The sequence below is a fragment of the Gossypium arboreum genome, chromosome 1, assembly GCF_025698485.1.
Source record: "Gossypium arboreum isolate Shixiya-1 chromosome 1, ASM2569848v2, whole genome shotgun sequence".
NCBI classification, from domain to species: Eukaryota; Viridiplantae; Streptophyta; class Magnoliopsida; order Malvales; family Malvaceae; genus Gossypium; species Gossypium arboreum.
This window is the reverse complement of record NC_069070.1, coordinates 109623278-109638577: the sequence shown is the minus strand read 5'-3', so window position 1 is coordinate 109638577 and position 15300 is coordinate 109623278. Positions and strand designations below refer to the sequence as shown.

Sequence of the window (15300 nt, the reverse complement as noted above, 5' to 3'; positions counted from 1 at the left end):
TAACTTTCTTAAGAAGCCAAGCTAATTCTCGGCCCCGGTCTAATTCTGATTCGTATATTCAACTCAAAAAGTTGGCTTGAACTGCTAGGGTTTGCAAATGATCGGCCATCTCTTGTATTTGAGTCACGGCTTCACCCATGATGGGATCTCTATCCCTAACCTGACTTTGAGAATGGTGGAGTTGCTCTTTCCAGTGTTTATTATTTACTTCAATAAACTTAACTCGAAGTTCATAATTTTACAATGCGGTCTCGAGCTCTCCTATCTTTCCTATCAGTTCTTCGATTTTACTAAAGCTTGCTTTCAACTTAATTACAGAGTTGCAACTACGATATTGGTGCAGCGACCTCTCTAATTCTGCTACCTGAGCTCTTAATCCTGCCTTTTCATTTCGGCTTTCCAATAGGTTTCTTTCTAGAGCATTTTCTCAAACTTGAGCATCTTGGAATTTTTTTCCCATTGATCGGCTCTACTCTTTTCTTCTTTGATTTCTTGTCACCATTGTTTTGATTTTTTTCCAACCTGACAGTCCTCATCGACAAGCGCAACTTCTTATAATTCATTTTTAGACTGTCCAAGCCTTTCTCAGCCTTATTCTTACCTTTTCTCAATTTATTGGCCTCTAGCTTTTGGACGTCGACGTCTAATCCTAGTTGCATCTTTTCCTTCTCCAATTGTTCTATCTTCTTTTCTAGCTCCAAATTCCTCTTTTTAAAATCTTGCTTGATCATCTCTAGCTCAGATGAGATCACTTGTAGGTGTTCTTTTATCGGTTGAGTGTTTTCTTGACTTGGCATAAGGATGTTGTCATTGACTCTCTTATTCCTCCACCAATCATATTCAGGGGTTATCAAGGGACTTGCAGTAAATCTTTTCATTCTGTCGGTTTAATTCCAAGCGTTCGATATTTCACGAACCTTTTTCTTGTAGTTATCACCCTTGTGTGCAAACTCACACTGAGCTAATTCTTGTGTTATCGGTATGAACTACCTCGATCTATATTGTATCAATATGAGTAGAGGTTCATATCCAATAGCTCCCAATATCCCAAGTAGAGGAACCCAGTCAAATTCCCCACATCGATACAAAATCTCATCAAGGATTATCTAAGTTGACGTCTTCGTTTTAGAGATTCTACAGAATCGCCATCCATTTTTCTTCTGAAATATTGTCTTGCCTTAGTGTAGCCGCTAATTCTTTTAATGGAGAGTAGTTCTCAGAGAATACTTGATAAGAAACTTTTTCTGCCTTCCAAAAGTGGCTATGAAACCATGCTAATAAGAGTTGCGCACACCCAATGAAACTTCATTCACCTGCTCTTTGACATGCACTTAAAGATCTAAAGGTTTCAGCCAAGATTGCCGGGACAGGTGTGACCCTTTTGTCAAGCCGGTCAAATAAATTTGAAACTACTTTATCTAAGTGCCCTAGTGCTTTGAAGAAGATTACTAACTCGTAGATACTCAAGGCGAAGACATCGACCATTTTCTTTGTGTCTAGATGTGCCAAAATCAAATCTCGCAAACTTCTCCAATGGATATATTTACTATATCATTTTTGCTTGATCTGGGCCGTGACCCATTGCTCACTCATCCCTGTGATACTCATTAGCTTCTTTAAGAAAGTTGAGACATTGACGACTCTAGAATGAGTTTTGTCGGCTTAAATCCTCGGGCATCAAAGTAAAGTTACACACTCCTCCACAGTAGGTACTAAATCTACCTTTCCAAAGGTGAAGCAGCAATAGGCGAGATTCCAATACTGGGCAAGTGCTCGAAACAAATACTTATCCACCTTAACATCGAGTAAATAAGGCAGATCACGATAATTACAGTAAACTACCTGCTTGATCTCATCATCCCATTGGTTCCATATCTCTTTCAACTCTTGAAGATTATTCTAAGTCACGCTGATGCGAATGAAATCTCACAATTCTGAGACATACTCTTTTGTCAGACTATCACCTTTCTCTAGTTGCGTTTTCTCGGACCATATTCGGACAACCACATTATCTTCCACTTTATCAAGAAATCCATTTTCCATGGCAAGCTCTCTATTTAGTAACTGAACGTGAATCAATGCCTTTTTTATGATGAAAATGTCATGCAATCACAGTTAAAATAAAGCAAGTAAATACATTTCATACCAAGCTAAAATTCAAAGCAAACAAGAAATAATAAATAGAGAACCTATTCGGGTGACGACTAGGGTTCGATGTAGTTCTACCTAGGGTAGGCTTTTAGGGCTCATTATATGTGGTTCGGTTCTAAAGTAAGGGTACCTGAACCAATAGATTCCTCAATCCTCACCCATTATAGGCTCATACGAGCCGAGTTCAGTTCAAGGAAATACATTTCCCTATAGCTATAGGGAGATGAAAATCTCACGAAGACATAGGTACGAATGTATCCCGAAAGCGATCCACTATCCTATATAGAGGTGAAAACCTCACGAAGGAATAGTTTCTCACTCCACTTAAAAGGGTATAATTGACCGGTTATATAATGTAATATGCGAAAATATATCCAAAAACTCGAACCAATAAAGCAAACATATCAAAATGATGAAGACCATAAAAATGAAATACAATGAAAGGATCGTAAATTTAAACCAAATTATCAATTTTTGACAAAAAGATAAGAAGTAATCAACTTGTGGCTTGACTCTCTTATTTTGTCCCCAGCGGAGTCGCCAAACTGTCGAAACCCTTTTTTTTTGGAAATCGTTTTTTTAGTTGAAAAAAAATGAAAATAAAAATGGGAGTCGCCACCAATCATTTTTATGAGGTGTGATTGGGTCACCTCATAATTTGATCGTTTTAATAAACAGTTTTGATTTACTAAAACAACAATTTTGGTCTAAAAAATTCAAGAAAATGGGTTCGGGAGTCGGTTACGTACGAGGAAGGACTAGCACCTTCGTAATGCCCAAAATTGGTACCTAATTGATTAATTAATGTCTTAGTGTCGAAAGTTGAAAACTTGGGAAGAGTTTAAAATATGATCCCTCTTTGTATTAATGTTAATTTTACTAAAAAAAATTCATGAATAAATCGAAACGAATATTAAAGACCCTCTAGTCTCAAGATAACAAAATGTCACATCCCGTAAGTTAGGACGCGACACCTTGAGTCCTTGAGAATAAGCTTGTCTTTTATTTTTTATTTAAATCTCATGTATTTTAATTTTAAAAGGATATTCGGTCATTTAGGTTCAACGAGAAAAATCGAAACCCTGTAAGTTAGGGTACGACTTCTAGAATCTCAAAATACGGAACATTGCCTTATTTTGAATTTTTTTTGAATAATAACAAGTGTAATATTTAAAAGATATGTATTTCTCTTATTCAAGGTATAGTATAAAACGATCTATTATGGATAAATATGTTTAAACGCGATTTTTGGCGTGATTTTAACGAAATGAGATAAAATGGTGATGTAGAAAATGGAACGATGATATACAAATGAAATGTCGCGTCAATAAATGACAATAATATAAATTACTAATAGAACATTTCATAATGCACATAATATATACTATTTTAATACTAATATGAACAATCAAAGAAAAAATAAATAATAAATTAAATAATAATAATGATAAAATATGCACATGAAATGACAATACCATTTTTAAATATAATAAAGACAAATAAATAAATAAATACATAATTGAATATTGAGGAAAATAGTTTATAAAATATTGAAAATAAAGGACCAAATTAAAATGTAAATGAAATTTGGAGTGCAATTTGTAATAAGGTACATAAATGTATAATAATGGATGGCAAAACAAAATAAACAAATAGATACCAAAAAAAAGAAAATAAGAAAACTGTTTAAATAATAATAATAATAATAATAATAATAATAATAATAATAATAATAATAGGCTAACAAGTAAATACATAGGGAATTAAAATGAATAAAGGACCCAATTGTCACTCAAATCAAATTAACAGGATAAATTAAGATAAAATAAATAAATGGCGGACTAAAATGAAAAGTGCGAAAACCAACGAGGACTAAATGGGCAAATAACCCGATCCTTATGACATACGTCCCTTCTCTAGGAGATCAGCGAACCAAGGACCAAATTGAAACGCATAGAAAGCATGTGGTAAAATTTCTAAAAATTAAAAGAAAAGGATTTGGACCCAATTGTAAACCATTCGAAAAGTGAAAGGACTAGGGTTGAAATTATACCCTAGTCTAAAAACACGCGAACATTGAGGCTTTGGGTGGAGTCAGATGCGGGTTGGCCAAAATGACGCCGTTTTGGCCTATTGTAGCCAGCCCTAAACGACGTCATTTAATGGGGCTTATAGAAGTTAATTTAAAAAAAAATCATTCTCTTCCCATTTAAAAAAAAAAGCTGAGAAACTCTCTCAGTTTCTCTCAAAACCCCTAGGCCGCTGTCCACGGTGGTCGAAAAATAATTAAAAAATTTCTTTTTTAGCTCTTCGTCTTCCCGAACCTAGATTTGGGAGAATATTCCCCAAAAGTCCCTCAAAAATAAAAAAGAAAACCCAAAACTCTTGGTTTTTGGGGTTTCGAAAACCCTAAAAAAATCACCAAATCCTCCATCCGCGGTAGTGAAGTACAAACGTCCGATGAGTTTTTTAAAATCTCTCTCTTTTCCTTTTTGTACTTTTATAAAATGAAAATAAAATGAGTATTAAAATCGCCTTTCTTGAAGTTTTTGTTTTTTGTTTTTATTGCTTTTCAGTGTATTTTTTCTTTTTAAAAAAATGAATAACAGATAAAAAAAAAAGAAGCAAAATCACCTATTTTCTGTTTTTTGATTCTCTAGTGCGTGTAAAAAAAAATACATGGTCTGTTATGGCATCTTTTATAGCCGAAGTTACAAGATTCCTTTTGTTTTTTGGCTTTTGTTTGCTACTGCTCTTTTGTTTTTTTCTTTGTTTTTCTCTACTGCCTTGTGTGTTTGTTCTTTTTTGCAAGTGACAGTGGCAGAAGGCGAGGTCAACAGTGGTCGTAGAGGGGCGTCAGAGGCACGACTGCCGACGTGGCACGATGAGCAGCGCTAAAGGACCTTTAGGGTTTCAAGGTTTCTAAATTAGTTTAGGTTATGGGCTTTAGACTTTGGGTTAGGGCTTTTTTGTTTTGAGCTGTTTAGGCTTGATATTTTTTTTTAAATGGATCCTTTTTAATTTGGACTTTAAAATCCTTATTTTATTATTTGGTTTATTTTTATCTGGGCCGAATAAAATTGGCCCATTACACTAACATTATTAGATTATTCTATAAAGAGTTACTGCAAAAATTCTTTGTAGAAATTGAGTTTCTTGTTATTCATTGCTCAGTGCTTAGTAGACTATTCTCGTCGATGCAAAATGCAAATAGTCATTGGCTTTATTGTATCCTCGAGCTTAATTTGCTTGAAATTTTTTTGCACACTGAAGATAGGTGGGGGCGAATATAACTTTAAAGATAGTGGTTTGATACACGCCTTTGAGCCTTGTCTTATTTTTTCTTTTTTTGTTCGTTCGAGATTTTCCTTATCGAAGATTTGTACTAACAATAGACTATAATAAAATATGTAGTATTACATAATATTATAATATTTAATTATTAATGCATATATATAAACTATTAATATATTATATATGATATGATATAATATAGTAAAAGGATTAATTTTCAAATGTACGGAGAGAATAGTTATTTAGAACATATTTCAACCAATATAATAATAAACAACAATATATAATAATTAATATATTATACATTACTTTTATACTATGTGATATAATATTATATAATGTAATAATATATCTTAAAACTATTAATATATATATATGACTACTAATTGGTCCAAAATCAAAATTGAATTTACCATCCGATTTACTTGAATTAGCTCAATGTGATTGATTAAGTCGGTTTTAACAACTAACTATAATAGATGATATACTATTATTATATTATAGATTATACTTAAAGATATAGTATCAATAGTTATTTGTAATTTGCTATATTATAATACATGTCTATAAATAGTAATATATAAATTATTATTAAAAAATTAACATTTTAATAAAATATTATTTTTATCAAATTAGATTTTGAATTGGGTTTTAACTTTTATAAATTGTATTTGAGTATTGAGTTTAATTTCATTTCATTTTGTACTTGAGATTTGCGGTATAAATAATTTATTTTTTCTTTGGATAATAATAAATATATTGTTTGAGTTTGGGCTTAGTATAATATATTTAAGTTTTAGAATAAATATTTTAGAATATAAGTATTAAGTTTATAAATTTAATAAAAAAGTTATTCAATTAATCAATATAATATTTCTTTTTGTATAATTAAGGTTTCCTCTCGTCCATTTTACGGTCCATAAAGATTAACCCTTTCAAGATATGTGGTTGTACCTTCCAAAAATATAGCTTTCAAGATTCAAACTTTGCAATGTGTCTTACCACTTCATACAACATTGTTAGTGTCAATATAATATAATAATAAATAATAAAAGATATCTTAGTCAAATCAAATACGTATCATATAATAATAAATTTTACATCTAATTAGCAATTTAATTATTTTATATAAAAGAATTCTATTATATATATATATATATATTATGTTTTTAAGACAAATATGAATTGAGTTGTTATCATATAAAACAAAATGAATTATTAAATTTAAATTTAAAATATTTATAATTTTTAGGTTTCATCAGTTTTTTTTTTTTTAAAACTCGGATCAGGTTCTAAGATTTAAATTCTTTTGAGTTGGAAATTTTTGTTAGTTTAAATTTTTTTAGATTAGTAAAATTTAAAATAGTGAGTAGAGTATAAATGAAATAATAACATCATCATCGTTTTGTAATCATAAAGCATCATAGCGAAACATGCTGTCATTATTTAGGTGTTTAGAAAATCTATTGTTAGAAAGTCTTACACGTTGTTATGTTGGCTTACAGACAATTTACTTGTTAAACTTTACAACTATAATTAACTTCTTCCTTGTATTAAGGTTCTGACTTGACTTTTCATTTCTTTTTTTAATTTCTCTACTTATCCAATTTATAATAATATCAATAATAAACCCAAAGCAGATTTTTGGTATTCTGTCATGCTTTTGTGTTAATGATGTCATTACACTTTTGAACCTATGACTAAAAAGTCCAAAAACAATATGTATAATGATTTTCCTTGTCCTCCAGCTTTACAAAAAATTCATTTTAGCCCTTCATTCAATTTTTCTCCTTTAAACTTACATTCTTTTGTCAAATCACCAAAAATAGATGAAAAATTTAACATTTGTTAATTTTGCTAACGTGACATATATGTAGATGGCTATACGGATAACATATTATCATTTAATTAATTTTTTAAATTTTAAAATTTTTAAAATTTTAATAATTCTAATTTTTTTGAATTTTTAAATTTAACGATTGTATCCATATCAAAAAGTTAAAAATATTAACTTTTAAATCTATTTTTAAATGATTTAATAATAAACAAATAAAATTAAAAATTAAAAGATAAAAAAATTAGATAAAAATTAAAATAATATTTTTATAAAATTAGAGAATATTATGCCAAAATAAAAATCCCACCTTCCAAACTGTAAGCTCCACAAAGTACCAAAATCCTATTGGACCCTCTCCCACCACGTCCATGGTTCACCACTATGAGAACAATTATCATTAAATATCAACTTAAATTTCATGGTTCATCATGATCATACAACTATTTTAGCATTTAATTTGAATTTTTGGGGTAGGGCAGTGAAATCTAAAATAACCCAAAAAGAAATATATATATTTTTCGTTTTATTTAATAAAATCAACTAAAATTATACAACTTAATTTTGGTCTCAAAAATTATAAATAAAAATTATTAAAATGATGAAATTATAATTTAATTCATATAAAATTATAAAACTTAATTTCAGTCCCGAAAAAAATTTCTAACTTTATCATTGAGAATCAAACCCTTAACCACATAATTAATGGATAAGATAAGAAACCACCACACAACACTTTATAATTAAAATAACTATTTAATATATAAATTAAATTCTCATTTGAAACAAGAAAATATTAAGCATAAATTAAAAGAGAACAATAAGAATATAACAATTTAATCAAATTGTAATAGTTGATTTTTTAAAAAATATTTTTTATAATTCCCATTAATAATTAATCTTTATTTACAAGCCCAACAATACATCTTTTATTAACAATTCTTTCCTTCTAGAAAGTATATAATATAATTCCCATTAATTATATACATTTTTTTTAAAAAAAGGCACAATCAATCATTTTCTTATTTTTCCAAAATAATTAATTTTAAAATTTATTGCATATGTTATAGCTGGCTGTTATAAAAAGGTATGTTGGTTATTAAAGATGATTCAAAGTTCTCACAAAAAGAGAAAAAAAATTATTTAGAGTTTTGCCAGTTAAATTTTTCTAGAGGAAGCAGTATATCTTCAAGTGTGATTAAATTTTAAGTTATAAAAAAGGTATAATAGTACTTTTAAATCTCAATGTTTTAATTTTTTCAATTTGGTCTTTACTTTTAAAAGTACATAAACAATTAAAAAATATTTTTTTTTGTATTCTCAATAAATAACTATTTAAAATAAAATGAAAATAATATGAAAAATATAAAATTTTCCAAAAATTCAAAAAATATGTTATTTGCTCCATAAATATTTAAGCTATAGTATAATCTCACTTAAAGATGTATTGTAAATAAAAGATGATTTGGTGCTAATTAAAATTATTTAAAATGATGTTTTAAAATTTTAATTTTAAAGAGTTTTAATTTTAAAACATTATTTTATAATTTTTATGTACTATAAATATTGAATTCTAAAAGAATTATTTTATTTTATAACAACCACGTAATTAAAATTAACAGATATATTTCATTGTATTATGATTCAATTTCACATAAAACAGAGACATAAAGTGATTTGTGGTATGGACGCGTGGGAGAAAATTTTCACAATATATATACCACAAATTAGAATCTAAATATTTTTATGCTGTGTGGGACTTAATTTCGATCATCAATTTTAGTAATAAGGAATCAAAATTTACATAAAACATATTCTTTGCTTTAGAATTTCCTTTTTCTTGGGTCCAAAAAGAGTGAACAAAAAAACATTATTCCAAGTTGCCTCATTTGAATCTTTGATGGACTTCCATGTTGAATATTGATGTGATTAGCTAGATATTTTGGCTACCCAACCTTCCAAATTCTATAACAAAAATTATTCAAGTTGATACAACAATTTTAAGTTTATTTAATAATAAGGTATTTGTGTGTTTTTTTTAATTTTCATTTTACTATATGTATTTAAAAATCGTGATTGTCTTGTTCAATAATATTATTTTCAAAAACTCAACACTTATTTATTGGTATTGTAATTTTGTTTAAGCTTAATTATAAATTTGGCCATTAACATTTACATGTTTTGTCAAAATGACCTTAATTGTATTTTTTAGTTTTTTTGCCATCAATTTTGTTTTTTTTTCAATTTACTTTTTCTAATGATTTAATGAATAAATTCAATGTTTCAAATTTTCTTTTCTTTCAAAAGGTTTCAATTTTTCATATGTTTGTCTATTGAGAAGATTTTCTACTAAGTTAATTTTTTAAATAATTATGTTTATTTTATTTAAATTAAAATTTATTTTTAAATTTAATGTATTATTTATTTTATTATTTTCTACATATAATTATCTTATTGGGTTATTTAAGTAATAAATTACATCTCATTAAAAGTATTTCACATTTGAAATTTCACATCATCCTCATTAATTTTTTAATGATGCTTTCATTAAATCTGTTAGAAAAAGTAGATTGAAAAAAGAACAAAGATCAATGACCAAAAAAACTCAAAATACAATTAAAACTATTTTAACAAATCAGTAAACGTTAGTAGTTAAATTTATCGGTTTATATTAAAACATAAATGCTTTTATTGTAGGAATCCAAATTGGTTGTCTTTCATTATATGCAAAGATGCGATAAGATTGTTTTTATAGTAAAATAAACCTACAACTATTCTAGTGAAAAATTCACACATAGAATTTATAATAATGACAAACTTTTCATTTATTTAATTTTTTAAAAATTAAAATATATTTGAAGAAAACATTTGCCATAATTCCACCCTATTGGTGCAATTTTTAGTTTGATACAGAGCAAAAGAAATTTATGTTTGCAAGCTGGGTACATCTTCATGGTTGGCAACAACATTATCAGACTAAAAGATCAAAAATGAATAAAGAAAAGGGGAATTTATAATGGGCATACATCTTTCCAAAGGTCTGATTTTTTATTATTATTTTATATAATGCAATAAATTCCTAGCATGACAGAGTCTTATTTATGTAGAGTATTTAAAAAAAAAAAAAAAAAAACACCTTATTCTCTTCTGGATTGATGAGAAATATGATCATAAAACCTATAATCCAATTCACATACCAAAGCTTGTTTTGGAAGGAAAAAGAAAAGCAATTCATTGTACCGAAAAATATCAACCTAATAAATGATTCAACTCGTTTAAGGGTTTTGAAATTTGAAAAAGATAAAAATTGGGTCCAACTTATTCCCTTTTCCGCAGGGGAATAAGGCAAAGAACAGCCACTCCCCTAAAATACCACCACATGTTGACTTGGGCGGTAATAGACAAAATGTAATGTTTATTTCATTTCATTTAATTTTAAAATTTTAAAATATAAAATAACAAATGAATATGGAAAGGAATATCCTCCTATCATATTTGTGGACCAATCATCATATTCATGCTTTAAAACTTTCAAATTGTCCACCAAAATCTATTCCCTCTCCCCTACCTCCTTATTATTCATAGATAGTGGACCCTTTAGAGTCCATTTACGATAATCATTGGTCCAAGTCATACCATCAAATGGACCCTTATTCGACACGTGTCAATCATCTAATGGATGTGATCAAAATGGCATCATCCCACTTCATGGCCACGCTGTGCTGACGTTTTTCATTCAAAAAAAAAAAAAAAACCCCAGTTCCCCTTAAGCTCAAGGAAAGTTCCATGGCCCATGTGGGTCTTATTTGGCCTCCAACACTTCCCCTTTGACCTTCCAAAATATTTTACTATTAACAATCTTGATTTCACTATCAAAGTTTCCCTTTATATATTCATTCGAATTCTTCACCTTTTCCTTCACAAACTTGTAACTAAGCCAAAACAAGCTTTCAAAACTCTTAGCTGGAAACAAACAGACAACAAAAAAGAAAGGAAAATGCCTGAGAAAGAGGGTTCATGTGTTGGTTTGAATGAGCCAAGATTGGTGGTGAGGAAGTTTTTGGCTAGGCCCCAACCTGAAGGAGTTGGTGCAGTAGTGAGAAGAAGCATAGGCCGGTAAGCAATGAAGGAAATTTTTTTCCATTAAAATGAATGAAAATTTGATGAATTTGAGATGTTTAGATTAAAAGGTATCTTTTGTTTTTTTGCAGGTTTGAGTTGAGATACTTTGATCCTTTCCTTGTTTTGGATGAATTCTCAGGTTAGTCTCTCTGTTTTTTCATAGAAGTGTAATTTCCTCTGCTATATATATATGTGTGTGTGTATGTATTTGTATAGGTACATATTAAAAGGTTTTGGTTTTGAATATTGCAGTAACAGCACCTGCTGGATTTCCTGATCATCCACACAGAGGTTTGATTCTTCTCCTTCTATTTGAATTTTTTTTCTCTCAAGAATATGGACTCTGTTTTTTATCCTTATATCCTCTGTTTTTCTGTTAACAGGATTTGAGACAGTGACCTACATGTTACAGGTACAGAATTTATATTTTCTTTTTAATCAAGAACTTGGGTATAAAGCGATTTCTTTATTTGTTTGTATATGTCAAGTTTGGATAGATTAGACATATTTAATAAGGTTTACAACTTGTATAAAAACTTACCTTAAAGAGGCATTACAAATGGTTGATATATATATATTAGGGGGCAGTTAAGCATGAAGACTTTGATGGGCATAGAGGGACCATTGGAGCTGGTGATCTACAATGGATGACTGCTGGGAGAGGCATTGTGCACTCAGAGATGCCTGCAGCACAAGGAACCCAAAAGGGTCTACAGTTATGGATCAATCTCTCGTCCAAATATAAGATGTAAGTTTCAAGTTTGATTCATTCAACTTAGGGCTTTGATGTCAAAGAGGTATTGAATTCAGCATCATAGCTTTGCTAATGGTGGATATGGTCAGGCTTTTTGAAATGTTTGAGCCCCATTTTTGAAAAAAAAAAGAAGAAAAGAATCTTTAATCATGAAAAATGGCTTAATGCTTGTTCCACTACCTTTACACATGCTGTCAAAAAGTCCTCTGGTTTAATCTTTATGTTCATTTATTTATTTATTTTATAGGATTGAGCCAAGGTATCAAGAAATATCAAGTAAGGACATTGCAGAAGCTACAAAAGATGGGATCAAAGTTAGAGTTATAGCTGGTGAGGCTTTAGGAACTAAGTCAGCAGTTTATACCAGAACCCCAACAATGTACTTGGACTTCACTCTCGAACCGGGAGCTCACCTTCAACAGCCGATACCGGAATCGTGGAACGCCTTTGTTTATGTCTTGGAAGGTGAGGGTATCTTTGGCCGGTTGAAATCGTCCCCGGTGAACGCGCACCATCTGCTGCTATTAGGATCCGGAGATGGGTTAGAGACATGGAACAAGTCCTCTAAATTGCTGAGGTTTATTTTAGTAGGAGGTGAACCATTGTGTGAACCTTTGGTGCAATTTGGACCTTTTGTGATGAACACTCAAGAAGAGATCGACCGGACGATCGACGATTTCGAGAATTACACGAACGGGTTCGAGAAAGCAAGGCACTGGAGATCTGAATCTGGTCTTACCCTGGATTTCTGATTCTTGTTTTTTATTTTGTCCCAAGAACCAATTGGTTCATTTTGGCAAAGAGTATGGGGGAATTAAACAAAAAAGAATTATTGATATCTTAATTATCTAAATATGTACATTATAGATTATGCTTAGTCAAGGAAGTTTCAATAATTTACTCAATTTGAAGCACTTATTTTATCATCCTACATCCAGTGTGGCCTTGCCATTTTCCAACATCTCTTATCATACACTGCCATTTCCTTTGCGAAATAAAAAATCCAGAAGCCTTAGCTGTTAGTCGAGGTGTTAATGATTCCAATTCGCCTATATCAACCTTCTTTATCCTTCAACTTTATCTTGCTTAACTTTACTTCTATTTTAAATCAAGTTTCTTAAAGTTAACCCATATTTCTTTTATTTTTATTTTAAAATTAAGATTTAATAATTTAATATATGTTTCTTTTCCTTTTATTACAATTTTAGATATAGACAATAATATCTTATTTTAAATGTTAGCATTATTATATTATATATTTTATTTTGGGATGATTTACTTACATGAGATAAAAACTGAAGTAATTTTATACACTCCGTAATTATTTAATTATTAATATTTTAATCATTCAACTGTTATATTTTATGGCCTATTCATATAGATCATGCATGTCAAATTTAATGTAAATTTAAAACTTTCATGTAGATCAATTCAAAGTATTACATGAATGACAAATACAATATTAATATATCCAACGGTTGGATCATTAAAATACTAATAATATCAATAGTTACGAAAGTGTGTAAAAATCTCTCCCTTAAATTTTTTATGTTACATAAATAGAGAACGAGCCAATTAGATTTCAGTCTTGAATTTTGAAACCTAAATGTGATTTATATTTTAAATGAATATAATTTTTTTATTTAATCTCATTTATTCAGCCTAATATTTTCTTCTAAAATTTTAAAATAAAACAAACCTTTCTTTTTCTCCAAGCCATTTGTTTCTTATATTTTGTTTTGCTTAGCAACGGTACTAGTCTCCGGGCTGGTTATTGCCCGCCTTTTTCTTCTCCCATCAACCCTTTATTTCTTTCTTCTTCTCATTCACTACACATCTTCTCTCTTTTCAATTTGTAAATCTATTTTGTGGGTATATTTGTTGTCTTTCACAAGTTGTGATGGATAGATGACGGTACTTGTTGTTCACTAAAACTCCATCGACCACCAGTAGTTTTTCTTGGAAAGCGGGTGGCTCTTCATCAACGTCTTAATTTATTTTTTTTCAAGTATTTTAGAATAATAAATGATTTCACATGTCGATTTGGACCCGTGTTGTCTTAAGTTTTATATTTTTTTGTTTATTTTTCCATTGTTTAATAAGTCTTTAATTTTAGAAGTTTTTGTTTGCTCTTATAGCACGTTTTTTAGTCTTGTTTATACATATAATCTTAATTTTACAATTAATTTTAGAGATGATTTTGTTATCATCCTCTCTAGTTTGGTAAATGCTTAATTCTTTTGTCGATTTTTGCTCGTCGCTTTGGACCATCCGGGGCTGATTTTCTTATCGTATTAAGTGCTTACAATCACTCCAGATATGTCATGCTTGAGTTGTTACTAAGCCAATTGCTAACGCGTCATAATGTTTTATTGATATTGAAACTAAAAGTTTTTGTTATATTGATAAAGATTGTCCTTCATCATCTTCACCATCTGTAACGAGTATTTAATATTTTTTTTCTCTTAATTATATAATTTCATTCATCGAATAAATTTACCTTTAAAAAAATAAAATAAAACAACCTTGTTTCCTTATAAATTAGAATTAATAGTCGGCAGTCAAACAAGGGCAGCTTTGATTATCAGGAGCTAGGTCCATAATATAAAAAATTAGTGACTTTTTCTTTAACACATTCAAATTTCACATTAACTATATATATATATATAAATATATATATATTCTGCTTTTAGTTTAAAAACAAAATAAAATGAAAACGTTTATAATGTGATAACTAATAACAGATAAAAAACAGCCCCTGCAACAATTGCTGCCCAGCTATTCAAAAATACTTAGAAATTAAATATAGCAGTTAGGTTCAAACTGCTGTTCATTAAAATTGCTAATTATCTTTAAAAGCTTAGTTTATAGTTTATAAACCATAGGCACAAGCCAGACTTAGGCCAAACTATAGTTAATTCAAGGCTATTTCTCATTTCCTTTATTTTTAGTTTTAAATATTTCGACAACTCAATAAGTACAACTTTAAGAAGAATAAACACAACTTTTTCTTTCTTTGTGTTGAGGACCATGTACCCTTATTTGGATTTTTGTTTTCCGCTTTCTACAGGTTTTGATTAAGAAAAGTTGGATTTATTTGAATATGGTATATTTAACAAAATTAAAAGTATTGGTCTATTAAGTA

The 15300-nt window shown here is 29.3% G+C and overlaps 1 protein-coding gene across 1 annotated transcript; it reads left to right on the top strand.

Moving 5' to 3' along the window:
* Positions 1–11059: 11059 nt before the first annotated feature.
* Positions 11060–13081, top strand: LOC108482292 (pirin-like protein). Its single transcript, XM_017785415.2, has 6 exons — positions 11060–11395; positions 11491–11540; positions 11654–11692; positions 11785–11813; positions 11983–12149; positions 12403–13081. The coding sequence occupies exons 1-6, from the start codon at positions 11073–11075 to the stop codon at positions 12905–12907; spliced, it is 1113 nt and encodes a 370-aa protein (XP_017640904.2). The 5' UTR covers positions 11060–11072; the 3' UTR covers positions 12908–13081.
* The last annotated feature ends 2219 nt before the right edge of the window (positions 13082–15300 follow it).